This window comes from Chaetodon trifascialis, chromosome 17, assembly GCF_039877785.1.
Source record: "Chaetodon trifascialis isolate fChaTrf1 chromosome 17, fChaTrf1.hap1, whole genome shotgun sequence".
Taxonomy (NCBI): domain Eukaryota; kingdom Metazoa; phylum Chordata; class Actinopteri; order Chaetodontiformes; family Chaetodontidae; genus Chaetodon; species Chaetodon trifascialis.
The window spans coordinates 15,788,638-15,807,070 of record NC_092072.1 but is presented as its reverse complement, the minus strand read 5'-3'; the positions used below and the strand labels follow the sequence as shown (position 1 = coordinate 15,807,070).

At 41.8% G+C, this 18,433-nt stretch overlaps 1 protein-coding gene across 1 annotated transcript in view; it reads right to left on the bottom strand.

Moving 5' to 3' along the window:
- adgrb2 (adhesion G protein-coupled receptor B2) overlaps positions 1-18,433 on the bottom strand; it is a 213,207-nt gene that overhangs the window by 61,403 nt on the left and 133,371 nt on the right. The window contains exons 14-16 of the mRNA XM_070985427.1: positions 18,013-18,100; positions 16,941-17,043; positions 12,508-12,551 (exon numbers count right to left, since the gene is read on the bottom strand). Of these exons, the coding sequence (XP_070841528.1) occupies positions 12,508-12,551; positions 16,941-17,043; positions 18,013-18,100 (235 nt within the window). The remainder of the gene's footprint in view (positions 1-12,507; positions 12,552-16,940; positions 17,044-18,012; positions 18,101-18,433) is intronic.

The window sequence follows — 18,433 nt, the reverse complement described above, 5'->3', positions numbered from 1 at the left end:
GAATGAGAGTATATGTGCACTTGTTACCTTTTATGAGGAAATCCTCCAAACTGTGCACATTTTGTGAGGTAGTTTTTGGGTTACATTTACATTTCTTTTTTGAAAAAAACATGTACACATGGAATCCACTGAGCTTACAATGATTCATCCGGCGTCACATGCATCCATGAACAGAAAACGTGTAAGTTTTCTGTGTGAGCTCCCAGGAGATGTCAAGTAAAGCACTTACAAATGGCTTCATTCACACAAGTAAAACACAGCCATATGGACTCTGTCTACACATGCATTAATGATTAATTAGTATGGTAGATGCACATGTGAAAGCATGCATGCCATTCATTTACTGACACTAACAATCTAACCGCATGCCGCACAGACTCAGCCATATCAAATATTCTATGTCAGTGTGGCAGCAAAGAGGAAGCTGAGGTAATGAGGAACTGTCTGACAGCTCACAACAGGGGGTCACTGAAGATAACACCAACACAAATGCACAAAAGCACATTATCCCTGACCTCTTTCTTTTGGCTACTGAATTTCCAGCTTAATTGACTGCTGACCCTCATCTACTTTAACTGGATTTGATAGCTGGCATGGATGTCTTTCAACAAAAAGCCAGCTTTTCTTTGGTTTTATTTCTCTCACAAACTTGCAACAAACCTTGATGTTTGTTATTGCAGATATACTACAGCTACAGATAAACACGATTGGCCCCGCTGGGCTCATAGAAGTATTAGATCATCAGTTGGACTTAGCTGGTGAGGAAAGATTAAAAGGACATGGTTTTTGTTTTACTTTTGTTATAGCACTTGAATGTGCCTGGAGCAGCTGCTGACTTATCATGGAAAACAGGTACCAGATGTACAAACAGGTGTACATATCAGTATAGTTGGTTTATAGGCTATGGATCCCAAATGTATACTGCAAAGAGATCAACCTGGCAGTATCCAAACAAATGGTAAGATGTGCAAATATGCACAACACCATCCAGTTTGCTAGCATTGTGATAATCAAGACATCTGTTATTTGGTCTTGACTTTGACAAAGAATAAAGTTTTATTTAATGGATGTTAGAGTCGGCTTCATTTTGACAGGTAGTTATCCCTCAGTGCACAGGGAGATTACACAGTTTGCTCTGATCATCCTCAGCCAAATTCTTATATATCACATATACTCAACCTGACTAAGAGTCTATGGAAACACTAATGGCTCTGTGAAGCTTCACCTATGCACAGCAGTGCTTTGAGCTAAAGTGAGCATGCTAACACGTTGATGTGTGGCGGGTGGAATGTCTTCCATGTCCGCTGTCTTGTGTGTCATGTTAGCATGTTAAAATTTGCTAATTAGCACCTGATGAGAATGTAATTACTATTATAGTCGTTTGGTCATAAAACAAAGTATTGAACAATACAATTCATCCTGCTGAGAAAATAATTTCTCAACAAAATTTCATGGCTATCTGCCTATAGTTTCAGTTGAGACAGGTTACTAGAAAGTGCAAAAGTCAACCTCATGGTGGCGCTCGAGGAGAAGTGACAGGATCACCAAAGTCACTAGGATACATCAACTAGAAACCATGAACATTTGTACAAAATGTTGAAATATTTCAATGAATGACCTGCTGGTGGCACTAAGTAAAAGGTTAGGAGATCATGAAAAACAGTGAGATTCATCCTCTGGGGACCATGAATAATAATATTTAAAACAAAACAAAACAAAACAAAACAAAACAAAACAGTTGCTGTCAGACATTTAAGTCGGGACCAAATGGTGGAACAATTGGCCATCCATAGAACCACACTGTTAGCATGGCTAATAGAAACCAAGCTGTACTTGTGGTGAAAGCTACAGCACTAAAGCACTATTTCTCAACACTGAGTGACCATTACTTTAACATATTACAATGGTTTCCAAATTTGTTCCCTAATTGATAGTAGAATGTTGTTGCAGCTGTTAAGAAAAATTGGAAAAAATACTTCCTGAACAACAGCATAATTTGACCTTTTATGTCCACTGAGAATAAATTGGCACCAACCCTTGACTGAAAGGGCAGTGCTATGAAAGCCAATTGCACCCTGTTAAGAAACAAAAAAAAAGGTTAAACATGCTTTGAATTCTTAAAACTGAAGGGCTTGATGCAGGGATTTGATGCATCTGTATGGAGGTAAAGTCACCAAAAAAGCAACCCCTCCATCCATAAATAGTGACATGTTGCCAATGTCTCTCATCCATAGCAACCTTCTATCTTCAGCAGGCAAAGATGACATAATGTAAGTAAGGTAAAGGGACAGAGAATACCAACAGAGATGCACGTAAAGCCTTATGATACAGGAGCTAACATAGTGAGTGCAGGCAACATTTAATATTGAGCCACTGCTATGCATTTAAAACAGTTTTACATGGGAAAATGTTGTCCTACATAGCTGTCATTGATATAATGAGGATTAACATTATCAGCTAATTTTAGCTGTTGGCAAAATATTGTCAGAACTGATTTATGAGATGTCTGTAGCCAAAAATTATAGTAGTAAAATTACATGCCCTGTGTCCATTGTTCTGTTTCTCATTGCTCATTTTGGGCAAAATGCAGCATCAAATTTGTGTCATCAGTGGTCAGAAGCGCAAGGCAATTACACAGGAGAAAAAAAACTAAAAATGTGGAAGGGATAAGGCAAACAGAGATAAATGCAAAGAGATGAAGAAAGCATTGAGGGATGACAAAAGAATTTCACACACAGATGGAAACCAAAAGCACATAAATCACAAAGAGATGTATCCTCATTACACGAAGAAAACATTCAAGTCAAATTGCTATGAGGTCTTTAGAAGACAGTCGGAACAGGTTTAATATTCTGCGCATGATATTGTGAAGTCATTGAGCGAACAGCCACAGATACTGTACAACCTGAGGTTTTAATGTGCTTTTTTGAGAGGAGACCTTCGAGTATAGGCATAGTCCAAATCAGAGCGAGAGCTGGTGATACGCGTTGCAACCTGACGGCTAATGAGTCATAGACGGAAGGACTAGTGGGAACGAGAGTGCTTGTTGCAGCAGAGAGGGATTTTAAGGTTGATGGAGGCTAAGTGGTCTCAAGTGGACACAGATACCAATCGGTTGAAAGCTGTTACTGTTACTCAGCATGAATGAATGACCCTCTAAGGTAGCAATAACAACCTGCATGTTTGATCAAGTATGTGCACATTAATTGTCTTGTTTTCATGCACTCATTCTTTTCCCCATTTTTTTATTTGGTGCTCTCCCTAAGGCCTGCATGCTGTCAAAGCTGCAGCCTAGTATGTACCATGCATGTCATGCCATCTCACTGGTGCTCACGTGGAGTCTGGTGACTGCATGGAATACATTTTGACATGTTGCAGCACAGGTAAATAATCAAATTAATGACGGCTGAATTCCTTTAGTTGCTTCAGTTGCAAGGTTGTGTTGTGCATGCTGGCTCACTGTCACGCGATCATGAGTTCCCTTCTTTTCCTACTGTGACAAGTCAAAATGTCTGCTGTGAAGAAGGCCCATTGACATCATGTCTCTGCCTACCTGTGGGGGTCTAATCCACTAAAATAACTAAAAACTTGAAAAGGTGGGACAGAAAGCATCTTCTTCCATTGTCTCCCAGTATGGTGGTTCTGTGAGGTGCTTGAATTACTACCACGAGGTCTTCCACATACCACACAGTAGAATCAACTATTTTAATACTGATGGATTCACACCCACTGCAACCTCTGGGCTGACATGTCTTCACTTGTAATTCTTATTATCATTTGCAACATCGTTGGTCTTTAGAGTTTGTGCCATCTCTATCTGCTTCTCTCTTTATTACCTGAGGCTTTAAATTGTTAAATATGTAATAAACAAGGTAAATCATCATAAAAATATTTTTTAAAAACTATTACTTTTTAAACATTTCTTCTTCATTTTAAATTTGTCACATGCAGTTCTGAATGTGTTGAGTGTCAATAACTGACTGCCTGACAAATTCTTTACAAACAATATACACATATCAGTGTGAATAGTAACCTCTTTGTGATGCCCGGAGGTCAGTTTCATTATTGAAACCGCAGAAAGAAATGGGGGAAAAAAATGTGGAAGAGGACACCTATTCCATCTGATGGAATCTATTCTGGTAGACATTATACCCCTGACCACCAGGGAGTCAGAAAACACATCCACCTGAGGCAGCGCATATTGGCCTTTCACACAGAATACTGCTAGAAAGCACTGAAGCAAAGCCTCACATGACACAAATCATCTATACTTACTAAACCCTTCATACCACCTATTATGCGAGACTGACCGGCACACATCTACAACGCAGCTTTCGCCTCAGCGTAGGCTGGTGTTTGCATTCCAGCGCATGTGTGTGTACGTGTGCCTGCAAGCGTAAATGTATTTGACCCAGATATTAACTCTGTAGGAACTAAGCTTTCCTCTCTTCCACTGACAGATGTAAAGACAGCTCTTATAACCACAAGAACATGCTGTGAGATTATGTGAAGCTTGCTGTGATGTTTATGCGCAAGACCGTAAAGTTTTCATTTCTAAATATTATATTTATTGTGGCAACTTCAAAATGACATATTTATTGATGTCCAGTGCGCTATGGATTTATTCGGAAAAAACATGTCTTTTCTTGTGGCTTATGTCACTTGAGGTTGTCACACACACACACACACACACACACACACACACACACACACACACACAAAAACACTTCCCACTTCTTCTCTGACTCCCGTGCGAGGACTATGCTTTGTCATTGACCTACACTGCCCCAATCTGCTCTCTGGTATGGCCACAGGCTAATTTATAAGCTTCTTTCCCGGGATTATCTTTCTTCCCGGTGTGCAAGCCAGTCAGCGAACAGGAAAAGCAGAGATACAGGTTTCAGCTACAGCCATAAACAGCCTGCCGCCCCGACTGCTTGCATTCTGCGTTAACATGAGGAAAGTGGCTCCTGCAGAAAATGGATTATTAATCCTAATTCTAAAAAAAAAAAAAAAAAAAAAAGTATGAAAGGGCTTTTGTGGAGTGTTTTTGCAGACAGTTTTGAAATGTTACATCACATAGAAAATGTAGAGGGATTCTCTGAAAACTGGACATGAGGATGTTGCCAGGGGCTCAAAGAGGACTATTAAAGGCCAAGGAATATAGAGCCTCATAAAGCACTAACACAATGACCTTTCAGCCTACTTTGAGCAGCACAAGAGTAAAGAAGATAATGGACAAGTCAGGAAGATAAGCATAAGGGAGATATTGAATTAAACTCTAGGTTACATATAAGATCTTATAAGAGTGTATTTGCAGTTCAATGATCTTAACACAACAGCCACAAAATGACCTAGAATACATTTTATGGGGGTGTAGATGTTACTTACCCCAGCCAACAGGTCCAGCAGTGAGGAAGCAATGTATTCCACGTGACAACAGAAAGCTCGCCTTCTTCTTCTTCTTCTAGGCTTCTAATCTAAACTGCTGATCACTACAAACATCTTGAGGTATACATGTAGGGAAAAGCATCAGTTCTAAAGGCTATCCCTGCCTGTACCGTGAGATACAGTGCTCCATTCCACACCCACTGGTCACATGGTGGCGCAATCAATAAGAATAACGCATGAAGTTAAAAAAGACAAGACGAACCCCAGAATAAACAATCCTAACCTGATTCACACAACCTCATCACCCAAACTAAAAAGCAGGCCATACTTATTCGCTAGGTCCAGCAGCAGAAAGAAGTCATACCTAAAGTTCAGACTTCCATTTACGGCATTGTAGAACTAATCTGCGTAAAACCATCAAAAGTGCCCTGAAGCTGACTGTCCCCAACAAGAACCAGAGCATTACGCCTTGAGAATCGAAGCTACCATGTAAACGCGCTCTCTAAGGACTGTTGTGATAGCTGGGAAATGAGTTAAGAGCCCGTCCACGTCTGTAATGCCCAATAGAGGCAGAGCCCACATAAGCCCTACTGGCCAACTCCCTCTTGCCACACTGACTCGCTGTTTGACACAGTCTTGATCCCTTCTGCTCTGTCAGATGGAAAAGTGGAGCAAGCTCTATCAGCCCTCCACCCCCTCCTCCCGGTAGCTATCCTGTTAAGTGTGTTAGTGTGTGTGTGTTTCTGACGACGGGGAGGGATGAAGGACATATACACAAGTAGAAATTTTGTAGTGGTGTGGTGGAATGAATGCAAGACATTTTGATCTCAGATGGGGTGAAAGAGAGGTAAAGCTACTTTTTTCATAACCACATCTGTTGGACCTCCACTGAAGTTTGGGAGCTGCCTTGAAACAAGCATTGGAAAAAGCATAATAAAACAGATTACTTGTATAATGTACCTGTGATAGGCACAGAGTTATCTGCTACATGCTGTTATATGCTCTGCTGTTGCCTTGTACAGACATACTGTAAGCATATGGACAGCTATTTTAAGATTGAACTTTATGCTGTCTCCAGGGATAACACTGTCTAACATCAAATTCATTATATCATCCATCCATTTTCTATACCCACTTAACTTGTTCAGGGCTGAAGTGAGCTGAAGTATAATCTACAACGCCCTGGGCATGCGACAAGTGTGGCACAGGTTTACAGGTTTTGGAGACCTCTAATGCATATGTCAAAAAAAAAGTTCTAAACAGCTTTTGTGGCTGCAGAGGAAGCTGTGCACAATCTGATAAATGATGTCACTTGAGCAGTGTTGGGGCTAGTTACTCAAAAAAGTAATATATTACATATTACTCTCAAAAATAGTAATGCCTTACTTTACTTTATTACTCCCTGGAGAAAGTAACTAGTTATATTACTAGTTACATTTTTTTTTCTTAATTACTCTATAATTGCCTGAGATGCATCAGATGGGGGGAGAACAGACAAAGGAGGAGTGTTCTTTAGGGTCTTTATTACACCAACAACAGACTGGCACTGTCTATCATGTCTATCATGTCACTTTCCATCATGGCGTAACATTTATCTAGGTACATTGTGAAGGTTTTCCTGTCGGAAAACGGCTGGTCTCCCCCTGCTATCGGTATTTTGCCGATTATCTTTGGAAAAAACAGCGATTCGACGGTAGAAATAGGTAACATTTCTTCTACTACGTACGAGGCAACAAGCTTATTTATCTCGGATTTTGATGTTGGTAGAACTTTATGTTCAGATGAAAGTTTTTGCTGCTTGCGGGGCTGCTTGTTCATGTCACTCCGTCGCTTCGCAACGAGCTTGATGTGTCTGCTGTCACTCCAGGTGCTTCTTCAGGTTGGAGGTAGAGTTACAAGCGGTGGGCGGTTACCCAGGCAGAGAGTGCACTTCACCATCAAGTTATTTTCCTTCCTTTGAACATATTCAAAATAATGACTGAATCTCCACCCGTCGAAACTAGCTTTCTGCTGCTGGGAACCTTCCTCTGAAAAAGAGCTTGCCGTTGTTGACGCTTCCATTTTTCCCCATCTGTCTTTGCGGGTGCCGCTCTGCTGCCGGCTGCCGGCTGTCGACCAATCGGTGATGGTAAATGATACCTCGTGCCAAATCCAGACCAATCACTGTTCCATTCACGCCCCCTCCCCTTCCATTCTGTTCTCTGTGTTGTGTGCGTTGTGTGTGATGAAGGTGCTACTGGTAAATGTAACACAAGTAACTAGCTCGGGAAAACTGTAATAATATTACCATTTTCAGACGAGTAATGCCTTACACTACTAGTTACTGAAAAAAGTAATGTTATTACAGTAACACATTACTTTGTAACGCGTTACACCCAACACTGCACTTGAGTCAGCGTCAGATGGGGCTGAAGACTCAAAGCTTTACAATGAAAGAAATAGGCTGGTGGCTCGAGGCTACATTCATCTCACACTGAACAGTCAAGTTGCATTGTGGGTGATGTAGGTGCCGGGTTTGGACAAGTAAGAAGAACGGCTGACATAAAAAAATGTCTGGCACTGCTGCATCAACTTTGATCCTGTTTTAAACTGTCCATCATCGGTTCAAAGGTGTTATGGAAGTGCAACGCGGAATTGATGCACTTCTCTTAAGGCATCTTAAAATAACGAACAGACTTGTGAAGTGGTAAGTATCCCAGAGGGACAAACAATACCCTCCATTTCTGTATTTTACTCCCTTCATTCATTTACATCCTCATTTGCTGCACAGCCATAAGACTGCCAGTATGAGAATGAAGAAAAGTGCCATACACTTAGCTAAGGTCAGAATTTGTCACTATGCCGTTTTGTAAAATAAATGTGATTACATTTTGGCCAGATTTGTGTCCAGCTGGTTTTTGACAGAGTGCAGAATATGCCTTTGACTTCTTACTTCATTTAAGGTTGAGATCTGCTGGTGCCAAAAGACGATAGTGGCGGCAGATTAGTCTGAGCTCAAAGCAGGCCTCAATCTACCGTGTCAGATTGAGGATGTTAGAGTGACTTGTACTTGCACACCAGGTCATTATTACTCCATGGCAGTGATGGGTGGTGGGGGTAGGGTGGGGTTCCTAGGTCTTTAACCACTGATCCCTGATCAAGCTGAAGACCACTGGGGATTAGAAATGGGATTAAGTGACCCTCAACCCTTCACAAGCTTACTGCCACCCATCCATCTAAAGTGTATATTACATTTATCTCTCACTATTGGGTCATATTTTCTAAGTACGCTTTAAAATGAGATCGGTTGCCCGGCTATATAATACACAGCTATTCAAGCGTTTTCATTGATATGAATATGCTACTTCTATTCTTATTGGAAATGAGATATGAAATGTATGAGCGATGCATAAATAAATACATTTTTTGAGTACTGCTATGTGTATTGCATAAATGGAAGCAAAAAGGCAGTTTGTTCTGATTCAAGTATCAGTATAGTACATCTGGGATGGTGCAGATACAACCTAGCACAGCCACAGTTATCTATAATGCACCAGATGTAAAATAAGTTCTCCACTGTACAGCGAGTGTGTGTATGTCAGTGGGGGTTCAGCCAGATGAGGCAGAGTGAGGGTCAAAGCACAGAGATGCCAGAGGCAAGGTCAGCAACCACATAGCGAAGAGAAGCTGAATACCCATCATCATTTCTCATGGAGGAGAGAGGGAGAGTCAGTGAGAGCCTTACACAAATACCCAATTGAAGATTCAAGGCAGACAAAAATTACAACATGAAGGCTTTACTGTCAGCGCCATGTATACCTCCGAACACGCTCCAAACGGTGTACAGTTTTACCCTCAATAGCTTCACTTCCGCTAACCTGAGCTCCCACTTTCGAACCCTGTAAAACTTTTATGAGAGCTAAAGATAACAGTATCTCTTCGAGCCGGCAAGACGAATGAATGAGAGGAGGTTGTGTAGACTGGGGGGAGACAGGGAGGGACGGCGAGCACGGCGATTTGGGTGGGCAGATGGTGCCGACATATGGGCCTGTTAGGGGCAAAATAAATAAATAAACACTCGCACATAAATACTGAGATGAACTGCGAGTGCCACAAACTGTTGGCCAACTTAGCCAGCTGAGAGAGAGCGCGAATGGGCGAGCGCTACCACTGAAATTGTTTGCAGATTTCTAAATAGACCACCACTGCTGAAAAACATGCACGCAGACAATTCTGATGGGGATGACAGGAGGCTTTAGAGATTTGAGCCTTGATCCCTAATCTCCAAGTGAGTGTGCATTATCTGTGTGAGCATTATAACAATTAAGCAGTAAAAACACACATACAGCATATAATTTATGTGTTGCATGTGGGTGCATCTGTGACCTCTAAATATAGTCTCCATATACAGGTCTGACTGCCAATGTTATTTTTTCCATCCCGGAGCTGAACTTCTTTTCTCCTGCTGTCTGGTTCAGCTGCTGCTATGTTTGCCTTCCCTCCGCAGCTATCTATACATTCTCCACCTCTTGTCTGCCTCCTGCTCAACCTCAAAGCCCATGGCTCAGTTAGAGAGACAGCCAGGTTGAGAGAGGTGATATCCTCCAGCAAACAAACGGCTGCTTTGTACAACATGTTCTCTTCCTATGTCTACCTGCCCAGCTCCAGTCAAGATCTACTGGCCGGCACAGACAAGGAAATGGAGGAGGATTGAAATACCAAAACTGTACAGCCATTGTGTGCTGTATATAGATCAGTGTTTCTCAATGCTGGTCATCGGGCCCCACTGCCCTGCATGTTTTAGATGTTTCCTGATTCAAATGAGTGGCTCGTTAACAGGCCACTGCAGAGCTTGATGACGAGCTGGTCATTTGAATCAGGTGTGGCGGAGGGGGGAAACATCTAAAACATGCAGGGCAGGGGGGCCCGAGGACCGGAATTGAGAAACACTGATATAGATGGTACTTTGGCCCCTGTACAGGTGTCCTGTTCAGAGTCTATCGATGATATTTTGCAACTAATTCTCAGCTTTTTAGAATTGAAGCACACCAGTTGGCTGGGCTTCACAGCCTCACACGTCTCTTAACAGCATCTGTGCACCCAAATAGCATGTTGTGATGACTTCAGGCTGTTTGCACTTACACGGTCATGTCTGTGCATTAGCTCAAGATGTAAACAACCCATGGAGATCATGATTAACCTACCCCTGTGAATTTAAGAGAGCAGAAATAGCTGAGTATCAGAAATAGGCAAATCTTTCACACAGCGATGCTTCTGGTTGGTTAAAACAGCGTCACTTACTATAACTGCAGCATTTTCATTTTGTTGCTGGTGTTTACTGGCTAAATGATGCAAAAGATGTGTAATCTAACACCCAATCTTTGCATTTCATTGTACGTCACATTAGCCTAAATCCTGGTCAGTGTGTGTGTGTCTGTATGCTAATGTGACTAAGCATTTGTGTGAGCTCTCTTCTGCGTGTGTCTGCAAACATGTGACCTAAACACATTATGTTTTCCACATTGTTCCCAGTTTGAGTATGTTCGGTCAATAGACATCTCTGCCACCTTGCCACTTTATATTCTGTTTGGCTCTCTGCCCTCTTAATGTCTGAATTTAATTTGATTGCAGCTGTAATCTGCTGGCTAGTTAATTGACTTTGCTGCTTCATTTCGCTCCTACCTAAATGGAGAGGGATAGTTTGATAAGTTACAATGACTTATCCTCTGCGTGTGAACCTGCAGCTCCATTGTGTGCTTTGGTCACTGGAGAGTAGTATTCCTCCAGGATTGGACAAAGTCATGTGATCTCAGGGGGGAAGCTGAGCCGGCCAGAATCCATCTTATTGTCAAAGTAGACAGGAAGGCCTACTGTGATGGCTCTGTGTCAGTCTCATGGAAGCCATTTGCTCTGTCAAAGACTCGTCTGTCAAATCTGTCTCTTCGAAAATATGCTTATATACAACTAAACCTCATTAGCAAATGCATTTTGTAAGAAAAAGAATATCACCAGGATGGCGTTTTTAATCACTGTAACAATGAAACACTTGACAAATCAATCTCCACTCAAGGGCCACAAACTTCATCTGCTGATGAAGCTCATGTGATATGATCACAATCTGCAGAACAAGTTACTAAATAAATCTTGAGTGGTGACTGTGTTGACAGCTGCTATTTCCAAGACCAAGAATGAACTGTCAGGCTCGAAATGAACGTTTTTACTGAACTTGACTGCAAAACATTCTAATGACTAAAAGTTTCTACGATTCTAGTTAAATATTAACCGTGAGTCGAAACCTAATAACATGCACTGTTCCACTTCCAGTGCTGACAATATCATGACTTTCTCAAGAAAGAACATGCCCATGAACGTCATCCAGGCAGAAATTTCATTTACTGTAAACTGAGTGTTATATTATATGTATTATATTATATTAGGAGACTGGGTTGCCTCTAGATATGGGCCTTTTAAGGACAGAGCCTCATGATGAAGTGTAATGAGGCTGTGACCTGGAACTAAATCCTGGTTTAATGGTTCTGAACAAGTTTGACTTCAGTATTGACAAAAATACTAATCGCTATGTGGGTTAATGGTTAAAACAGCATGATCAATTGTGCTGGTTTACATTAGTTCAGTTATGTAGTTCACTGGATTGTCCACTATACACAGGAAACAATGTCAAAGAGTCAGTGGCCTACATAGACGGATGACAGAGAAAACCCATTAGGTAGAAAGTATGGCTTCAGGTCACTGATTGTTCAAGTTAAAGCAAATGTCCACAGTGGAACACCAGATTGTAAATTACACCTCTAACTTGGCGCGAGTGAAGCTAGACATTGAAAAAGAGGACAGCAACAAAGGAAAACTTGCTCCACTGAGGCGCTCTGACTGATGTTACTTTTGAATTCTTAGCAACACAGAGAGAATGGTGTTTGTTCTCATTGACTAATTTAATTAACACGAACACAGGGAACTTCATTAGACTGTTTTCAGTTCATTAATAAAATTAATCTGACTGGGCATGAGCACTCATGAGATAAACATCATCAACACACACACACACACAGACACATGCGTTACTGCACTGTACACACTCTCATGCACACATGAGTGTCACAATCATTTAGAGTAACTTACGGGTTGCCATAGTCCCAGACAACGCACTGTGGATCCGATGTACCCTGCAAGACATAGGAGGGAGGGAGGTTTGTGGGGGGGAGAGAAGATAAGCTGTTATTGCCGGTCGAGAGGATGAGAGAGGGAGGACAGAATAGTTCGTTGCCAGAGGAGAAAGAGTGATGCTGCATGGGCGATGGAGAGAGGTAAACAGACAATGAAAGAGAAGGATTGAGACAGTGGCAGGGGGAGATGGAGAAAGAGTCATTGTCAGAGGACAGAGTGGCAAATAGCTGCTGCTGCTGCAAAAATTGAGAAGGTGTGTGAGCAACCAACTGAGAGAGTCAAGAGACAAGTAAGAAAAGCCATTTCATGGACAATAATACACAGCAAGTTGGGGTCATAAACATCTTGTAGTGGAAAAGCACTGAAATTCTTAACTTAAGTACAAACACAGTGGGAAGTAGTAAAGTAAAAGTAAATAACTATGAAGCAGTTAAATGTACTTAGGTATAACAACTGCTTATTGTTAAGCCTTTCAGAGTGTGTAAAGGCTCATCAACGTTAAAGTAGGTCCTAAATTCTGTTACTTGCTTCATCTCCAATCATCCTCACACATACTCTAATAAGTGATTGAAAACATGTAAAAAAAAAAAAAAAAAAAAAAGTCAAACGACACCTTCAGACAGTCTACACACTGGTGATTTGCTATCAGCTCAGTCTTAATCCATCGACTCGCTGGAGCCAAAAGCCAATCGTTGGGGGTCGAACGGCAGGTGAATCATCTGGTAATCAAAGCTCAGTCTCGCGTGGTGGCGAGAAGGAAGACTCGCTACGACTCAATCAGTGAATCAATCACAGGGTCAATATCTTTAACTGACTCATCACAACTTGTTCCACCGGTGATCTTCAGCGATCTCTGCATTGATTACTTTTAAAGGATCATCCGTGCCCTTTCAACCAGCATGCCTCATTTGCTAAGGACTGGATTGTGATTGGTTTTAGGTGAACTTTTCGAGTGTCTGGTCCGGATCAAAGATTTTGTTTGTCGCATTCATTCCTCAATCAAAAGCATTTGAAGCCTGAAATCAGTGTCTGTGAGCTCAAAGTACAACCCCAGTGTGAGATAAGCATCAGGCCAATAAACTTTCTGGGTCCTTTAGAAGGAAGACTGATCAGGCTTCTTGTTTAACTATGTCAGATACCCAAAATAGAGATGCCATTCTTCCACTGGACAGATACACAGGAAAATGGATTCCTCTCTGTACCAGTCTGTTGGTCCTTCCATAGCCCTGCATTGAGCACTTTGCCTTTGAGCTCCCCCTTATGGTAAAGGGGGTTATAGCAGTAAATCCACAGCCACACTGTTCTGTCAATTATGAAAAAAGGATGATGTCCGGTGTAAGACTCACAACAGCCAAAGAAAAAATGTAAGAATTCTCCTTGAATGAAGAGCAAACTGAATGATTCCTGAAGCGTGTCTTCAACGAGAAGAAAGGGCGAGAAGGAGGTGATGCACACTCAAGAATGCACTGTGAGGATTTATCTCTCCTGAAGGCAAGGTCACGCCTCCTTCTCTGAACAGTTCAAAACTGATCTCCCAGAAATCAGTGATTCCTGGGGTCTCTGCATGGCTGGCTTTGAGAGGACAGGATGATGCAACATTTGTAAACACTGGATCAGAGGCGAGGTGACACAGATTGATGGATGACAGCGCTTTGTTCTGTCTTACGCGCAGACCGCCGCCGTCAACGACATTAGATGTCCCTGGACGTGCATTAGCGTTTTGGGCTCTCAGAGCATTCAACTATCAATCAGCGGCATCGTGCCTGACTGTACGCTACAGCAGGAGTGACATCCGTGTACTCCCTCAATGTCTCCCTCCTCTTTAGTGCTGATACGTTGCATAATGACAGCGTCTGCTCGACTGATGCCTCTCAAAGGGAGCAACGTGTGTCTGATTCTAACAGCCGTATTTATGGATGGTAATAATGGTGTCTACCTTAACAGCTCTGTCTTCTTTTTCTCTCAAAAGGTACAGCCATTTTCTCCAAGGTACTCACCGCATGCACATGGTAGCCATTTGGTGGTAAAATGCTTAAGCTCAGATGAAATGAGCTTCTGCAGCAGAACATGACCGCAATGGTTCAGGGAGTCTTAAAAGCTTTCCACTTCATATCAAAGATTACAGATTTAGAAAATGAAATGGTGCAACCTGGTTGATGCTCTTTAACTGATGAAAGTAAACTAGATTAGAGAGAAATTATCAGGAAGGCTCATGTCTGATGTGCGTGAAGCTAACCAGAGCTACCTTTGAAAAGACTGGCTGAAGGATAGCTGGGGGGAGGGGTAACGCTTGGCATCTGGTCTACTCTAAGGACACAGAGCTCTCTGGCCTCCTGCTTCTTACTCACCATTAAAGACACGCACACACTTTGACACCAGGGAAATAGGTAGAGAGTCTGACTGGAGCAGATGTCCACTCAGTAAGGACATGACCGTGCATGGAGACCCCTTATGCCCCCCCTTTGAGAGCGAATCCAGGGCCAGGTGTTACCACAGCACTGCTATAATGGGCACAGTCGACACCTACTGCAGCAGAAGACCATGATGGGAGACTCTTGTTTTCACTTCCTGGTCTTCTCTGGTTCCCACAGAGCAGCTCAGCACTTCCTGCATAATGAACTTCTGAGCAACGATAAAGCTTAACGCTGCCGTTGCAGTAAAATCATCTGCGTATGTACATTGTTGACATTGTTGTACATTGTTCTCTTGTTCAAGAAAATGAAAACTTCATTGATGTTTTAAAGGAGGAATTCTAATGTTTTTGAGAAATACGAGAAGATCAACAGCTCTTATATCTGTCCTTCAAATAAGAAACTACAGCGAGCAGCCGCTTAGCTAGAAGTGCATTTCCCAAACCTCTAATAAAACTGGTATTTCGGTGCCATTCTACCAATATAAACATACATACCTACATTTTGCTAAAGCATTGTTTTGCTGTAATTAATGTAGTTTTCATTGATTTTCTGCATCACTTTAGTCAATTAAGCATTATTCCGCTTCCGCTATGCTGTGGTGAACTTCTTACCTGGATTTGAAACTTAGGCTTATAAACTGGGGGCATGGAGTTCAAAAAATGTGGGCATTAACCAGACAGGATGGGTGTAATGAAACACACTACTCAGTTGCTTTAAGGGAAATGTAGGAGTTAGCATTTCTGGTGCTTGGCCCATATGGAGAGACAGGAAATCAGGATGTCAATTTTCACCAACTTTTTCTAAATCTATTGTGATTCTCGAAAATTTACGGAAGCTAACAAACTTAAAGCAGGATATAAATGGCCTCATAAACACTGACCGAAGGTATACATGTGCATCTGTCCTTCACACACTGCCTTCGCCTTGTACTGTACTGTGTGTGGGAGAAGCAGGAACCTCCAGTTAGCAGCAGTGTGCTAGGATCAGTGCTGAGACACCATCCGCTAGATAGGGGCTGCGCAGCCTACAGATTACCTCTGCTTTGCCAAAAGTGTTAAAAAGCAGAATAATAAGAAGATAAAAGATAGGGGCATATAACGGAAAATTCCATAATTAAGTAATGAATCAGTGGTTTAAAGCAGGGAGATGGAGTGGCGGGGGATGGACAATGAATACAAAGTCTTTTTAATGAAACACTGTCCAATAATTTTGACCCTAAGGTCCTGGTTGACATAGCAAGAGACTGATTTCACTGGAAGATTTTATTGTTTGTATATATATATATATATTTGTATGCGTGTTGTCTAGAGAGGACCATTAAATATTCAACATTATTTTCAAAACTGTGCCCACCTTTACACAGAAGAATGGCTAATGAAACCCACATCTTATTGAGGTCGTGAAGAGTGCCTCTCATTAAACTTGCACTTAGTCCTTTCCACTGAAGACACCCCACGAGTCGTTTATAATAACACACTCCACTGTAATATAAACTGAATAGGTACCAGGAGACGCTGCAATATAAGGAAGTCAAAAAGGTCTGCATTTATCCAGGCAATTCAGCGAGCACTATGGCACTTTATAGCATGCAGCACTTTCTCTTTCATCCCAAGTCAGGAAACATGGGTCAGCAGGGAGAAAAGAAATCCTTTAAAGCCTTAAACAAATTTATTTTCTTGGCCAAAGCTTGCTCAATATACAAGAATATAATAAAAGATGCAAACGCTTGCATTGCAAAGTGCCTCATAAGGAATAATTTCCATTTTTGTTGCAAGTTACACACTTGTCTGAACGAAACCCCAGAGTGGTTGGGAAAATACGGTGAAAATGAAGGAGTAATGTTCTCCACTCCATAACAAACTGCTCTTAAAATGAGCTACATCTTGAAGCAAGTGTTTTTTATTGCATGGCAAAGCATAAACACAGCGTGGCTCTGATATCTGGAGAAAATGAGATTTGTTTTTACAAACTTACATTAATAAGCGGTGACAGCTCCACCACCACCATGGGCTCGCTGGGTTGCGGTTCCGGCCGTACTGTCACTGTCAGGATCTTGGAGTTGATCACCGCAGGGGGACTGCACAGACGCACACACACACACACACACACACACACACACACACACACACACACACACACACACACACACACACACACACACACACACACACACACACACACACACACACACAGAGAGGAGTGTTATTTTGTACAAATTGTACTGCACAATCAGGTTTGGCTTAAATTGTCTCTGATTTAGAAAGAGAAGAAATAACTGGCATAGGCTGGCGAGTCGTACACACAGACATGCGAAACAGACACAAACACAACCAATGCTGTGTTCATGCTTCTGACGGTGTGTTTGCACAAATAAATACATACATAAATAAATAGAAATATAAATAAAACCCTAATGAGAAAGAGAGAAAGCCAGAGCCCAAGTTAAAACAGAACACAGCACCTATTAGCATTCTGCAGAGCTACAGGGAAAAAGGGGGTTTTAACAGATCCAGCTCATCCACAAGAGCACTGACCTGAATAAAAGGGCCCAAGGCCAGCACAAACACCATATCACTGGCCTTTTGACAACCTTCTGATTTCTCCTGACTTCTATTTTTGCAAGTTCTTTGTAAGGTTCCCTACCCATTAGGCCGGCACCCATTCGGACCTCACTGCACAACCCCAAAAATACATTGACAACGCAAAAGAAAGGGAAATACATCTTTTTTGGAGATCCAAGACTTTTGTCTGATAACTAGGCAAACACAAGAAGAGGAGGGAAGTAACAGAGACATTGTAAGACAGAAGACAGATGGAGAATTGCAGGTTAGAATTACATAGAGAGAAGACGCCAAAGAAGAAAGGGCACAGAAATAGAGAGGAAGTGAGTATGGAAAACAAAAAATGAAAGTGAATAGAAGGGAGATGAAAAGTTGTCAGAGAAAGTATTGAAAAAAAAGAGATACAGAGAGGTAAAGCAAAGGATGTGGACAGAAGGTGAGATATAGTTTGAAATGCTTGAAAAGTTAGAATAATTAGTACTTACTTTGGTGCAGGTAAGATGATGCCCAACGTCCTGTACAAGATGGCTCCGATGACATAGTACACTGTGGACTCTGAGTCTGTCTCTGTCTCTGAAACACAAAGAAAGAACACAATTTTGCAACTGATCAGCCCAGACAGATGCCACTGTTTCCATAAAACATTTTCATGTACAGCTGAGGACGTATGGAAACAAATTCGACTTTGGTTGCATGTTGATTAGCAAGATAGAGGAAAGCCATATACAGCATCAAACCTGCCAATCTGACATTTCAATTACAGGCTGGAGGGTTGATTCTTGTGATTGGTTTTTCAGCTAACCTGCACCGATAACTGGGCCATTTGCTATAAATAAACAAAATGCAAACACATCTGTTAGTCAGTGAAGCAAACAAGCACAGACTTCATCTGTTTCATCAACCTGT